Here is a 13,186-nt window from a genome sequence, read left to right as displayed (position 1 = left end):
ACCAATTTAGTCCAGGCGAGCCACCAAACTAGAATTTGTCTCTCAAATTCCACTATGGGTAGGTAGCAATTAAAAATTTATATATTCTGATAAAATATACCAGATTTCACTAAATATTTAAAGGTAGTGCTTAATTTCATCATCCCAGCCTTATTTTGGTAAAAATTATTGCATGGAATTGGAATATGCGACCATATGATATAAGCAGACCGTGCTTAATTTTATCATCCCATCCTTATTTTGGTAACAATTATTGCATGGGATTGGAAGGCGGCCCTATGATATAAGGAGGCCATGCTTAGGTTCCTCATCCAAGCATTATTTTGGTAAAAATTATTACATGAGACCGAAAGAGGGCCATATGATATAAGTAGTTCACGTATTATAATACGAGTGGATCGATGTGTGTGTAAAGAAAACGAAGAAAGTGCTGCTGATGTTGTCTAGACCTGGGCTTTCACTGGCCCAAAGCTTCAATTGGGCAACATATGCCCACACCTGACCTAGCCATGATTTTCTGAGTACAAAATAAAATCAACAATTTGTATAGTAGGGCCTGGAGGCCCTGCAATATCATTGGAGTATAAAAGTCAACTACAAACTCTACGCTACATCAATCCACATTCTATTATATTAGCAAACCAGAAAATCCCAACCTCCTGCTCACACCCAAGCCATGAAACCCACATTCTTCCTCCTCTTCTTCTTCCTTCTCTCCTCTATTTCCTTCTCCCACGCCAACACAGCCTACCCTTCTATTCCCGGCACCACCTCTGTAGAATATGGCGCCGACACCGACGCTCTGATTCCTCCTCGCCGCGAAGTGTATGGCAATGGCCGAATCTTCGACGTCAGCCACCGCTACAGCACCAACATGCCCGCCTTTGAGACCAACGACGGGGTTGGAGAGTTCCTGTGGCTACCCAATAGCATGAAGAACGGCTCCCTCGCCAACAACTCTGAGTTTAAGCTGCCCACTCACACTGGTACCCATGTCGATGCCCCTGGCCACGTCTTCGATCACTACTTCGATGCCGGCTTCGACGTCGATACGCTTGACTTGGAAGTGCTTAATGGTATTTGATTCTTCTCTGTTTCGTTGATGTTGATCATGGAGTCATGAGTCATGGATTGTTTTGTGTTTCAGAGGAGGTTGATGTGGTTTTGAGTGAGTGAGTGAGTGCTATGTGTTCGACGAAATTACACAAGTTTATATGTTTCTATGGGGGGTTTGGAGCTGTATGAGGTAGGCAAGAGGGGCTGCTGGTTTTTTTATAGTTGAAAACGTGGAAAAAGGGTTTTCCGGATTTTGCTCTTTTGGGTGTCCTGAAGTAGTCTGTCTTTCTTTGAGTTTCAGCAATTGGGTTTGCTTTTCTTTGTGATGTTTTCCTCTTGGTATCGTCGATGCATATTAGCTTCTGACCCTGTTCACGATATAAGGTAGAAAAGGGGAAAAAGTTTATTACTTGTGTTGCTATTGCTTGTGCCACTGACATGTTTCTGATGATTATATGTGTTTGTGTCAATAGGTCCGGCATTGTTAGTTGACGTTCCGAGGGATAAGAACATAACTGGTATGTATTTCTGTTCCTGACTATCTATTCTTTATGTGGAGGAACGCATAGCCTGCTGTTTCAGTTGATATGGCCTTATCATTCTGTCACAATATGCATAGAAATATGTAGGCCTTCCCGTATGTAGGCCATCTCTACTGCTTACTCAGCAACGGGAAGGCCAGATAAGTAGCATTTTGGTTGCTAAACAAACTGTACTAGTAAAGGAGTGAGGAGAACATATCAATGTATTATACTTCATTGTTTTTCAGTTTTTGACTGTCGTATATTTACTTATTACAGCTGAAGTTATGAAGTCCTTACATATTCCCAAGGGGGTACGTCGTGTGCTGTTTAGAACCTTAAACACAGACAGGTACTTTTATATGAATGGTCTTTATATACAATTGCCACTAAACACACACAAACACACACTCACTCACAGGTGTCTACCAGTTAAGTTGTATAAATGCAGTGCTTCTGGTCTTCTATCTGTCATATATTTGTTAATGTGCAAAATGGTAAACTGATTTAGTATGTAATTGCTGGTTTAGTGTTATACTTAGCTCATAGGCTAAGCTGTCTATAATAGTCAAACGGTTTGTTAAGTCTCATAGGACTTGACTGGACAGGTGTCATAATCTTACTAATAGTGTAGTTGGATGGTTGAGATTGAAGCTAGGATTTGTCTAGCTCTCTCTCTCTCTCTCTCTTCTAACAGTAATATGAGCTGTGAGTGAAACAGCTCCTTATACCCAACGAAATACAAAAGTTTTACAGAGCATTTTATTTCCTTCACTCTCTTCTTCAATATACCCATTCCTCCATTTTTATCAGAAGCTTATTAAACACTAACAATATTCTTAGATGGTTTATATTTTGATCCTTCGGTCTGTAGTTTCTAGTAAGAATGCCTTGTTTGTTTAACTAACCATTTTCGGATAAACAAGGAAACTGTTATGTCTGAGGTGACCTTATCCTCTTTTTTATCATTCCTTCCATCCACCTTTTCTTCATATATTTTCCCAAAACTTGCTTGTATCAATGATTGTACTACTGAAGTTTCTATTAATTCAATTTGATCCATAAGTGTGAAACTATTGCTGAATATTAACTAGCTTACTGCAATTTTAGACGGCTTATGTTCCAAAAGGAGTTTGACAGCAGCTATGTGGGATTTATGAAGGATGGAGCACAGTGGTTGGTGGACAACACTGACATTAAACTTGTTGGTGAGATGTACATTTGCATTTCTTTTTTGGCTTAATAGTTGTTTTTTGCTTGTACTCTTTTTTTCTTTTTTCAAATCTCACTTTACCCCTGTACTTTCTACTGCCTTAATTTACTCGTGTACTTTAACTTCATCTCTCAACTTGCCCCCTGTTAATGGATTCTTTGACGGAATTGGACAAGGCAAGACACAAAGTTAAATAGAAGGGGTAAAGTGAGATTTGGAAAAATGTATAAGTGCAAAATAATGTTTAAGACTTTTTTTGGGCATAACGTGCAGTTTACAAGAGATATAGAGTTCACTCTTGACTTTTCTAATCGACCAATATGATGTCTCAATCTTTCATACAAGGACCACTACAAATCTCAATTGATTTGTTAAGTGGATCAAACTTAACAGGCACCTCTTAAATTTGAGTAGTTTATGGAAGATGTATTCTATGTCCATTATATTCCTTTTATTGAGTGAGAACTTTCTCTGTGAAACATTAGGTTTGTAAATTCGTTTGAAACTGTGACATTATTGTTCAGCGTGCATTTGTATTTAGGGTATGAAATGTATTTAAGTTCTTTCTCAGTGGGGGACTGTTGATTTCCTTGCTTTCTATATTATGATTTCTGTTCCTTCATTTGAAGCTGATGCTTTTCTCTGTTATGAAATGTAGGAATTGATTACTTATCCGTTGCTGCATATGATGATTTGATTCCGTCCCACCTTGTTTTTCTAGAAGGAAGGGTAAGAAAATCTATATTTGATGAATCAAGATTTTTTTTAAATTATTTTTTTTCCGAGGTCATGACTGTTTTAGTTGGATTAGTTCTAGTTGGTAGATTGTTTGTTGCCATCCAATCACAGTCCAACATTAATAAGTGTAGCACCAAAAGATGAGGAAAGATAATAGAAAAGACCACAACTTCGTCCGAATTGATGACTGTTTGATTACAAATAGGACCGTGATCTACCAACTAGATGTCTCCATTTCTCAGAGAAATAGTGAGGTTCCCGAAAACTTGTTTTTGCAGCCCCAACAAACTTGTGTTTTTTTTGTGTGTGCTGAACTACCTTCACAAAATACAAAGAACCGGGTTTTCTAACATGGTGTTCTGGTTCAACCAGAAATGCAGTTTCAACTCAACACTAACACTGCTTTAATGTTTCAGGAAATCATTCTTGTTGAAGCGTTAAAACTTGATGACATCCAACCAGGGATATATTCTGTCCACTGCTTACCTTTGAGGTTGCCGGGTGCTGAAGGATCGCCAATAAGATGCATTCTTATCAAATGAGGCATCTGCTTTGTGTTTTTATCTTTGTAAGTTTTATCTTTTGAAAGTCTATCTTGAACCATCGAAACCCAATCCCATGCTGAAGGCATTTGTCTTTTTGGTTTTGACGTGGGAATATAAATCAGCTTGTGAAAAAGTCACTCTTGGTCCCTGTAGTTTGGCACTTCAACCATTTTTGACCCTGTAGTTTTAATTCCGTCAATTTTGCCATTGTAGTTTCGTATTTGTAGCAATTCAAGGACAACTTAGTATTCTTGTCAATTTCTTTGACGGTGCAAGGGGCAATTTCGTCAACCACTAATCCCAATTTTTGAAGAACCCTAAACCCTAATGGCCAATTTTAAGCCCTAATATGAAATGAGAAGAGTTTCAAACGAGCTTTTACACTCAAGGGCTTTGGGTTGACGAAATTGCCCCTTCCACCGTCAAAGAAATTGATGGGAATGCTAACTTGTCCTTGAATTGCTACAAATACGAAATTACAATGGCAAAATTGACAGAATTGAAACTACAGGGTCAAAAGCGGTTGAAGTGCCAAACTACAAAGACCAAGAGTGATGTTTGACCTTCTTCCTTTTATCAGTTTGAATGGTTCACCTTATTCTTTTCTTCAGTTTGATCGAGAGATGCTTATTCTTTTTGTCAATTCGAGAAGTACGCCTTCTTTAGCTACTCATATTTGTTGCAGGAATCGATGATCGCCCCAGGAAAAGTAGCATATAATAAAGAAGCAATGCCAAGTTTGAAGATGAACATGGATCGTGCTTGCGAGGACTGGGATGGAGATGCAATACTACCATGTTCTAGTGGCCCTACCGTTACCTGTTAAACATACAATATCCAATGCTTCTTTTGTTTATTCAGTATCCAACACATGAGTTGGTCTAAGAACGTATAGAGGAGAGGGTGAGAAATTACTTGAGAAAAAGTTTCTGTTGTTTGTCAAATGGGAATTAAAACTGCTTAGTATTTTGGACCTCAATCGCATACATCAGCTAGTGTACTTAAACAGATGCATGCTATATGTTTTTCTTCCAAATGCAGAATAAATTCAAAGAAACAATTATCTAAGAAGTTTTTCTTTGAAATTTGTGTGAAGTTAATTACTGTTGTAGAATCCTTACAACCACTAGACAAACAATATATATTAATGCATGTGGAGATCAAGGCAGATGCATATGTGTTTGCACCAGAATTTACACTTTTTTTTTGTCATATGTGGCTAAAATACGTGATCTAGGTTAAATATAGGAAAATTTAAGATATTCTTGAAAATATTATCTTGATTTTATGAAATAATTCTTATGAAATAATATTAATATTATTTTTATTGAGAAAATCTTATAAATTATCTTTGATTTGATTGGAATGCAAGATAATATTTCCTAGATTTATACAATAATTTAATATGGCCAAAATATGACCAATATTAGCTTTATTTGGAAGGAAATAAATATTAAGTGGTAATTCTCTTCTCCCCAATGATGGCGATTTGATATGATTTGTCAAGGGAGCTAAACTAGGAAATTATTTTGCAATCAGAAGTCTTGCATGCCAAGTAATCTTGGCGGCCAAGGAAGCTAACTACCATATAAAGAGGATACAAAGAATAACAATACACACAACTTTTTAACAACAAATCGATACAAACCCTAATTCATTTCTCAAGACATATTGGTTTATTGATAATTGTCATGCCATACCCTACTTTAGTATCGATTTCCAATTGATCCGCATCAATTGAAGGCACTGTGCTTGATCATAGTGCAAGTTCTGACATAATTCCTCGACTGTTGCCAACCTCTCAAGCCTCTAATAGATTCAAAAGTGATATAAGGTGGTAGTACTCCCAGTTCTGATCAAATCCAGTGATCTGATTCCTTTTGTTTACTCGTTATTTGTCATTTTATTCATTTCCTTTGTATTATAGTCTATATATATATATATAGGAAACCATATTATTTGCATGGTAGTGTGTACGTTGAGGTCAATCTTAGTATATTTTGATAGATATTTAAGTTGAGTAATAGATTTGGACAAACCTTCTTATCATAAATTATATTGTATTTTATTGAAAACTTGGGAGTTAAGGCTTAAAAGATATTTTTGGTATTAGCATGAGGTGTTGGATCAAGAGTATTGTAGCTAGAGATGGTGCCACCATTCTTGCTAGGTGGCAAAGATTGGAGATAACATCAAGTTATTGTTATCCTATATTGTTGCTGCCAAGAATATTAACCAATGAGGGATTACTTGTTGCCTACTTCTACTACTATAAATAGGAGTCTATGTTTACAAATGGTTTACTACATCTAGAGAAGGCATGCATAGTTTGCATGAGAAATGAGAGAGAAAGTAAGAGAGAAAGAAGGAGTGAGAGTGGTGATGAAACTCTTGGAGCTTGGTTTGAGTGATAGTATATGAAGATAGGTAGATGGGTTGTCTTGCCAATTTATTTAAAGGGTTCTCATTAGCAAGGTGAGTGGTTTATGTAATGTGTTCTAAAAGTTCTTATTTTGTGATAAAATATGAAAACCATGAATTATCGTGGATTTATTATATTTACAACTATCTCTCTATTTCAAGTCAAGCATGTCTAATTTGGTGCAATCTTTCACACTATATATATATTGATTGGAATATGAAGTATGTATTAGTCATGGAACATGAGAACTTCAATGTTGGAATATCCGAGGGATAGATGTACCACACGGGGACATAGGGCAGTGAAGCCAATATAGGGATCACGTGGTTGGTTACATGCTATGAAGTATAACCGAGATATGAAGGGATGATGTGATATGATCTGGATTGGTGTATTTTTTCATGATATTTTCTAGAGTGTGTGAAACGGCATTGCTTGACTGGCATATTACATAATCTACTCACTGAGCGGTGGTTGCTCATCCCTCACCTTGTTTAATTTTTCAGATGAATTAGTGGGCAAGACAAGGACTAAACCAGTTGAGGCTGAATTAGATGAGAGTGATAGAGCTTTATTTATTTCTTGTAAAGTTGTAAGATTTTTGGGAACTATTTTTATAAGAGAAGTTTACATTAAACCCATATTTCAGTTTATTTTTATTTTTATTTTCTCACGCACCGGGCGCGGGGTTTCCGCCTACCCCGGATCCGGGGCGTGACATATACATACAGTTATTCTAATAGAAGGGTGTCCCTCATAAATAATATGTAGAGAATAAGTCTACACACAAGCTGATAAATCTTCGGCTGTTTATTTTATATTTATATTTCAGACATGCAAATACATATATTTATCTTATTTAAGGCCGTACGTCAACAAGTGCATGCTGCCTTATTGCCATAGAGTTTAGCGGTTGCCGAAGTTGGAAACTCCCACAGTCTTCTTTCCTGAGTTTCTATTGACTTTGTTTCCAGTAACCTCGAACTTGGCGTTGCCAGTAACTTTGTTGCCAAAGTTGGAAACTCCTTCGGTCTCCTCGCTTGTGTTGTCGCAAACCTCATTCTCGTTAACATGGAATGTAGGCTCGTCCTGGTTCACACCCAACAGCTTACCAACGAACCTGAGAGCCATTTTGTCAGTGGGATGGGAGGCTTAAAAACTAGTTTGCTCACTCGATTGGCTTAGCTTACTTTTGATTTGATTAACCATGCTACTCCCCCTTAATATATATATAGTAGTTCAAACTTCAAAAGTCGATCCTGGTGATTATTCTTTTAATCTGTTTGAGTGGTTCAGCTTATATTTTTCATCAACTTGAGTGAGAGACCTTTATTCCCTTTCAATTCGAGTGGCACAATCTTCAGTAGCTACTCATTTTTATCGAGGAATGGATAGAGATGCGATGGAAATTATCATTGGAATCATGTTCTGGTGGCCCTACAATATCTAATGCTTCTTTGAACCTTCAATATCCAACACATGCGTTGGTCTAAGAAGGGAATAAAAAACTGCTTACGTAGTTTGGACCTCAATCGCATACATCAGCCAAATGCATGAAATTGTTACCCTAATTAGTGGCGGATCCAAGAATTTTCATTCCGGGAGTCAATGTGTAAAAGGTTAAAATTTTTTTTATACAAAATAGACCCATTGAAATGAAACCATAATACTCTAATTCATAGTTAATAGATAAAACCATACAAAATACTCATGTTCATTATTAAAGAGAACTGCATCAACTTCAAAAAATAGACACACATTGCAATACACTAGAAATATCTCTAAGAATGTGATAATAAACCAAAAAAATTTGCGCAATCCTCTTCGCCTCCCAGGCGTCTCGTCCTATTTGACATAAAAACTAGCATATATTAGCGCAATCCTGCTCATTTTATGGCGTTTACGTCATTTTTTAGGTCCGTTGTAGTTTTGATTTTGGGCTTTATTTGCATTTTTTTGGGGTTCTAGCTCTCAAACTTTGGACCCTTATGAGTACTGTCTTAAGGGGAGCTTATTCAAGTAAATATATCTTTAATACGTAAGAGTTAGGTTATTCTTGTAAAACTCTTTGTGGATTGAACATATAAGGTTTTTTTACCTAGATTGACCTTAGGTCCCTTCATGTGTTCATATCATACATGAAAAATTGTTTTATGTAAAAATATTGGCTAAGTATGAAAAATGGTTTGTTAGAATAATCATTTTCTCAAGATAATTTTTTGCGGCTTTTATTCCTTACACATTGTTGAGGCCCAAAAAATCAAGGGTTGGGCCCAAATAAATTCCCGGCCCAGTGCGACACCTTATTAAGAAGAAACTCGATTCGGAGCATGCGGAATTCGTCATGCACGCTTTCACGAGCCATGCCAAATAAATATACAATTTATCACGCTAGGAATTAAAATGAGCCTATAAAAGGCATTGGCTCTACAAGCTCATGCTAATTATTTTGTCAAGCATTATGTCTCTTTTCAAAGATGACAAAATTCAAGCACGCCAAGCGACATGCAATGCCAAGCAGGAAATCATTATTTCACACAGCCACGCTACAAGCTTAAGTGGGCCCAAGCCACGCAAATGCCCGGGGCTTGCGTGAGTGGGTTGTGGTATGGATGGTAACGAGCTTTCATGGGGCCCATTGATGAGGCAAGAAATGGAAGTTTTGGGCTGCTTGGGAGCCCCAAAACTCAAGCCCATTTCTTGAGCCCAAACACATGGGTTAGCATGAGAGGGGAGAGAATATGACCCAAAGCCTTAGGAAGAATACAATGGTCTGCTTAGAAAACCCTGTGTTAATTAGAATGCCCAAAGTACTTTGTTAAAAACGCAACAGGCAAACTGCTTCCAGCAGCTTGACGAAAACCTATCAAACGATAGAAGTAACAAGCTAAAGACCCAACACTGTACATACGAGCCCAGCACAGCAACTTGTAGAAAAGCTGTCATCGTGCTCCACTGTTGCATTCCTAAAAGGACACAAATTAATGTGCAAACAACCAATTAAAAATACCCGCAAGTGCACGAATCTATCGAAGTATAGATTATGTAAGTACGGGGTCGATCCCACGAAGAACTTGTCGGCTTCCTATAAGTTCTAATTTGAGTACGTAAAGAACACTAATTTAACACACCACAAATGCACAAATGCAAATTGGAAACTAAAAATGAGTAAAGAAATGTAAAAGAAATGAAACAACAAAAGAAACCAAAGAAAAACAGAAACAGCACTTTCTATCACCCTTTTATCACCCATTTATCACCTGTGAACAGTACCGTGAACAGTGAAAATGAACAGTGCGACCGGTCGTTTTTGGGCAGATTCGTTTCTCTGTTTTTCCAGTTTCGACCTCTGTCCAGTGTTTTGCCTATAACTTTCCAACCGTTGATCCAAAATTCACGTTCTTTATACGGTTGGATTCAGCACAGAAAATGGAAGAACACAAAGCGGACCAAAAGTCCAAAACAATTACGGAAACAAATAAAATCAGTAACAAAGACACATAACGTGTCAAACACGCAACTCACACACACATTTGGGGGGGGGGGGGTTTGATTTGTTTGAAGTGACCTATTTCTATTGCATGAAAGTAAATGGACTTTGAAATTAAATGAGAATGGCAGAGATGAATTATCAAGAGTGTTATCAAAATGTAACAAACACTAGGGTTTCGGAATCCACCCTAAACAATTCTACCAATGTTCATGGATACTCAAGTGATGAACTCTAAACGTGTTGTTGAAGATGTTCGCAATCAAGACCAGTACGAGTGGCTCAAGACGCATTGATTCTCTCTAATGTACGTAAAGTGCAGTACGAGTGCTACAATACTTGTGCCTTCCCTATAATCGAATCTAGGTGTGCTTAGTACTTTGATTCAATTACAAGGAAAACCCATTAAGTTCAAAGAGAATATGAACATCACAAGAATCCTAATAGCATGGTGTTTACATTAGGTATTCAAGAAACCAATTCACATGGATGGTTCTTACTCCATCCATTTATTGCTTAGGAAAACATGAAGATACACATAATCCCAACAACCTCAAGAAGCATGCTTTCAAAGGTAATCAATCAAGGAAAACACACATCAAGGATAGATTAATTTGGTGAATTGGAATTCATCAATTGTTGTCAAGAAACCAATTCACATGATGCTCACTTAAACAAGTTCAATCATTTGTTGCTAATTAGAAATTATGTTCTTGGTTATCTTACACAACTTCTCAACTTTAGCTACATGCATACAACCTAAGGTGATTAAGCAAAGGAAGCAAACACATATCATAAGATTCAATTAGTGAATGGGGTTCATCAACAACATCTAGAAATTCATACACTCAAAGCATCAAAACAATAAGGTATTCATGTTTAGGGCTTCAACCTAAGCCCTAGCTATGGAGTTTAGTTCCTCATACTTATTTCAAATACAAACTCAAAACAAAACTAGAAAGAAGTTACAGATTTTGTGAACATGGGAGCTCAAGGTCTTCAATGGTGGAAATCTCTTCCACTTCTTGCTTTGTTGCCCTTGTCTTCCTCCTTGAGCTCCCTAGCTCCAAGCTTCATCTCCAGCTCCTAGCTCTCCAAAATCTGCTCTCAATTGTGTAGAATGATGGAATGACTTCATTTCCCCCGTTGAAAAGCCTCTCCAATATCAGATTGCACTTCCTTTTGCTTCCCTCTCTCCTCCTTTCCAGCTTTTACTTTTAGTATTCTAATGCAAAGTCTTCACCCATTGTCTTCTTGTCCCCTTGCAAATGATGAAGCCTTGTCCTCACAAAGATGCCAAATGCTTCAGAAAATATCTCATCTACTAAGGTAAATTCTTGTTACCAAGTGTTATGGTAACAAGAATAATCAAGATGACACAATGGAGGTAAAAGCTGGCCAATTCCGGATTTCCAGAGCTGTGGTAACATGCTGGATTGGTTGGATAGTCAATACTTGTCCAATGGAGCTCAAATTTGGATATGTTGTAGTTAACATCCATTGGAACAAGTCTCATGAAGATCATGACCTCATCCGAGCACCAGAGCATGTTGATCCCAGGCCAAGAAGTTGACCTACGAAAATGAACAAAAACAAAGTTTATAACCAATAATGCACTTTTAGCTCATTTTCATTCCAACCAAGGTAAAATCTAAGAAAACACAAAAAAGAAGTAAAAAGCTATAAAATGTCAAGAACTAACTCAAAATAGTGGGTGAATAACATGAAAAATCATGTGTAAAAATGAACCGAAACCCCAGAGTTGACCCTACAAGTTATTTATTGCTGAAAATTTGAGGCGTGATAATTTGGTATCAAAGTAAAGGTTAATTATGAGAAAGTATGAGAGAGTTCTCAATTTCTCCCGCATAAATGACTCACATGTATAGCATGTGTTCAATTACTAGTTTCAAATAAAATTTCAAAGCATTATCATCTTATTTTTTATTTAATGTATGTTGTTCATAAGATCTGAACTCGTAACATTCTCAACTCAACCAAAGTGAAAATAACACACTACAAGAAAAACGTTTATTAGTGGCCAGCAAGTTGATCACAAAAAATATCGATTTTGGTCACTGAACACAATTACCGTCCAAATATTAGAGGTCACTAGAAGCTCGTCACAAATTCTATTTAGTGGCCATACTCTAGTATTGATCACTACGACCCAAAGAATTAGTGACTTCATGTGTGTGGTAACTAATAAAAAGACTACCAGTGACCATAACATTGGTTACTAAAGGGGTTACAATTCGGTCACCAAAAGATGCGTTTTGGTCACTAAAACATTATCACGTGGTCATATTACTGACCAAATGGTGACTAATTAGGTTCATTTACTCTGTTTTTTATTAACATTATCAAATCACATCTAATTTCTTTTCATACAGTCTACTAAAGATAAAATTTTGATACCCAAAAAAATATAAAATAACACAATGTGCATCATATATAATTTAAAACACTATATATGTATCAACATTCCTCCAACAAATTCACAATACATGCATCTTTCAAAAACAAAATCTAAATTGATAAAAGTATTATGCATCCTGAATTAGTCGAAGTTTCTCCATTGTTGAGAAGGCCCCTCTTGATGCTTTGCTATTTATTTAATGCTTATGAGCCCATTCCTACAAACACAGCCAAATATAATGAACCTACTGCTCGAAAAACCCTTCTCTATTGTCTACCATACACACATATTTCAGCTACATGCAGATCAAATCACTAACCTGCACTACAACCGTGCATCTTGGATCAGCTAACAGATTCCGTGTATGATGGCCACTGGTGAAAACGAAAATATAGGATATGCATACCATCAAGAGAATAAATATAGTGTTGGAAATTAGAAAGTTTCTTTATTTCCTTTTCTGTAATTGATTGTAATTGATTTAGGAGTAGTCTCCAAGTAAACCTAAGATTCCTTATAGGGTTTGTAAATCTCTGTATAAATTCTTAGCCTTCTGGCTTTATCAATACACAGAGAAATATTCTTCTCAACATAGTCTCCAATTTGACATGGTATCAGGGCACCGGTTCTAGGTGTCTCTTTGTTTACAAAACCTAGCCGTCTAACTCCTCATAGGTGACGTTAGCAACACCTCCTAAACAGAAGCCAAAGTTCCTTCAACAGAAACCATGGATCATACTGATCCTTACTTTTTGTAATCCTCGGATCATCCAGGGCTTATT

At 36.9% G+C, this 13,186-nt stretch overlaps 1 protein-coding gene across 2 annotated transcripts; it reads left to right on the top strand.

The window, feature by feature from the left end:
* The first annotated feature begins 606 nt into the window (after positions 1 to 606).
* Positions 607 to 5,052, top strand: LOC110751103 (cyclase-like protein 2). Of its 2 annotated transcripts, XM_021951535.2 has the most exons (7): positions 609 to 1,076; positions 1,530 to 1,574; positions 1,857 to 1,929; positions 2,688 to 2,785; positions 3,449 to 3,519; positions 3,945 to 4,096; positions 4,759 to 4,900. In XM_021951535.2, the coding sequence occupies exons 1-6, from the start codon at positions 677 to 679 to the stop codon at positions 4,068 to 4,070; spliced, it is 813 nt and encodes a 270-aa protein (XP_021807227.1). In that variant the 5' UTR covers positions 609 to 676; the 3' UTR covers positions 4,071 to 4,096; positions 4,759 to 4,900. The 2 variants fall into 2 exon arrangements, with proteins under 2 accessions (XP_088102453.1, XP_021807227.1); XM_088246327.1 differs by lacking the exon at positions 3,945 to 4,096 and having other exon boundaries at positions 607 to 1,076; positions 4,759 to 5,052.
* The last annotated feature ends 8,134 nt before the right edge of the window (positions 5,053 to 13,186 follow it).

This window comes from Prunus avium, chromosome 8 (assembly GCF_965620075.1).
Source record: "Prunus avium chromosome 8, drPruAviu1.hap1.1, whole genome shotgun sequence".
Classification (NCBI taxonomy): Eukaryota; Viridiplantae; Streptophyta; class Magnoliopsida; order Rosales; family Rosaceae; genus Prunus; species Prunus avium.
Note: the sequence above shows the minus strand (reverse complement) of the source record. Positions and strands in the feature narration are given on the sequence as shown.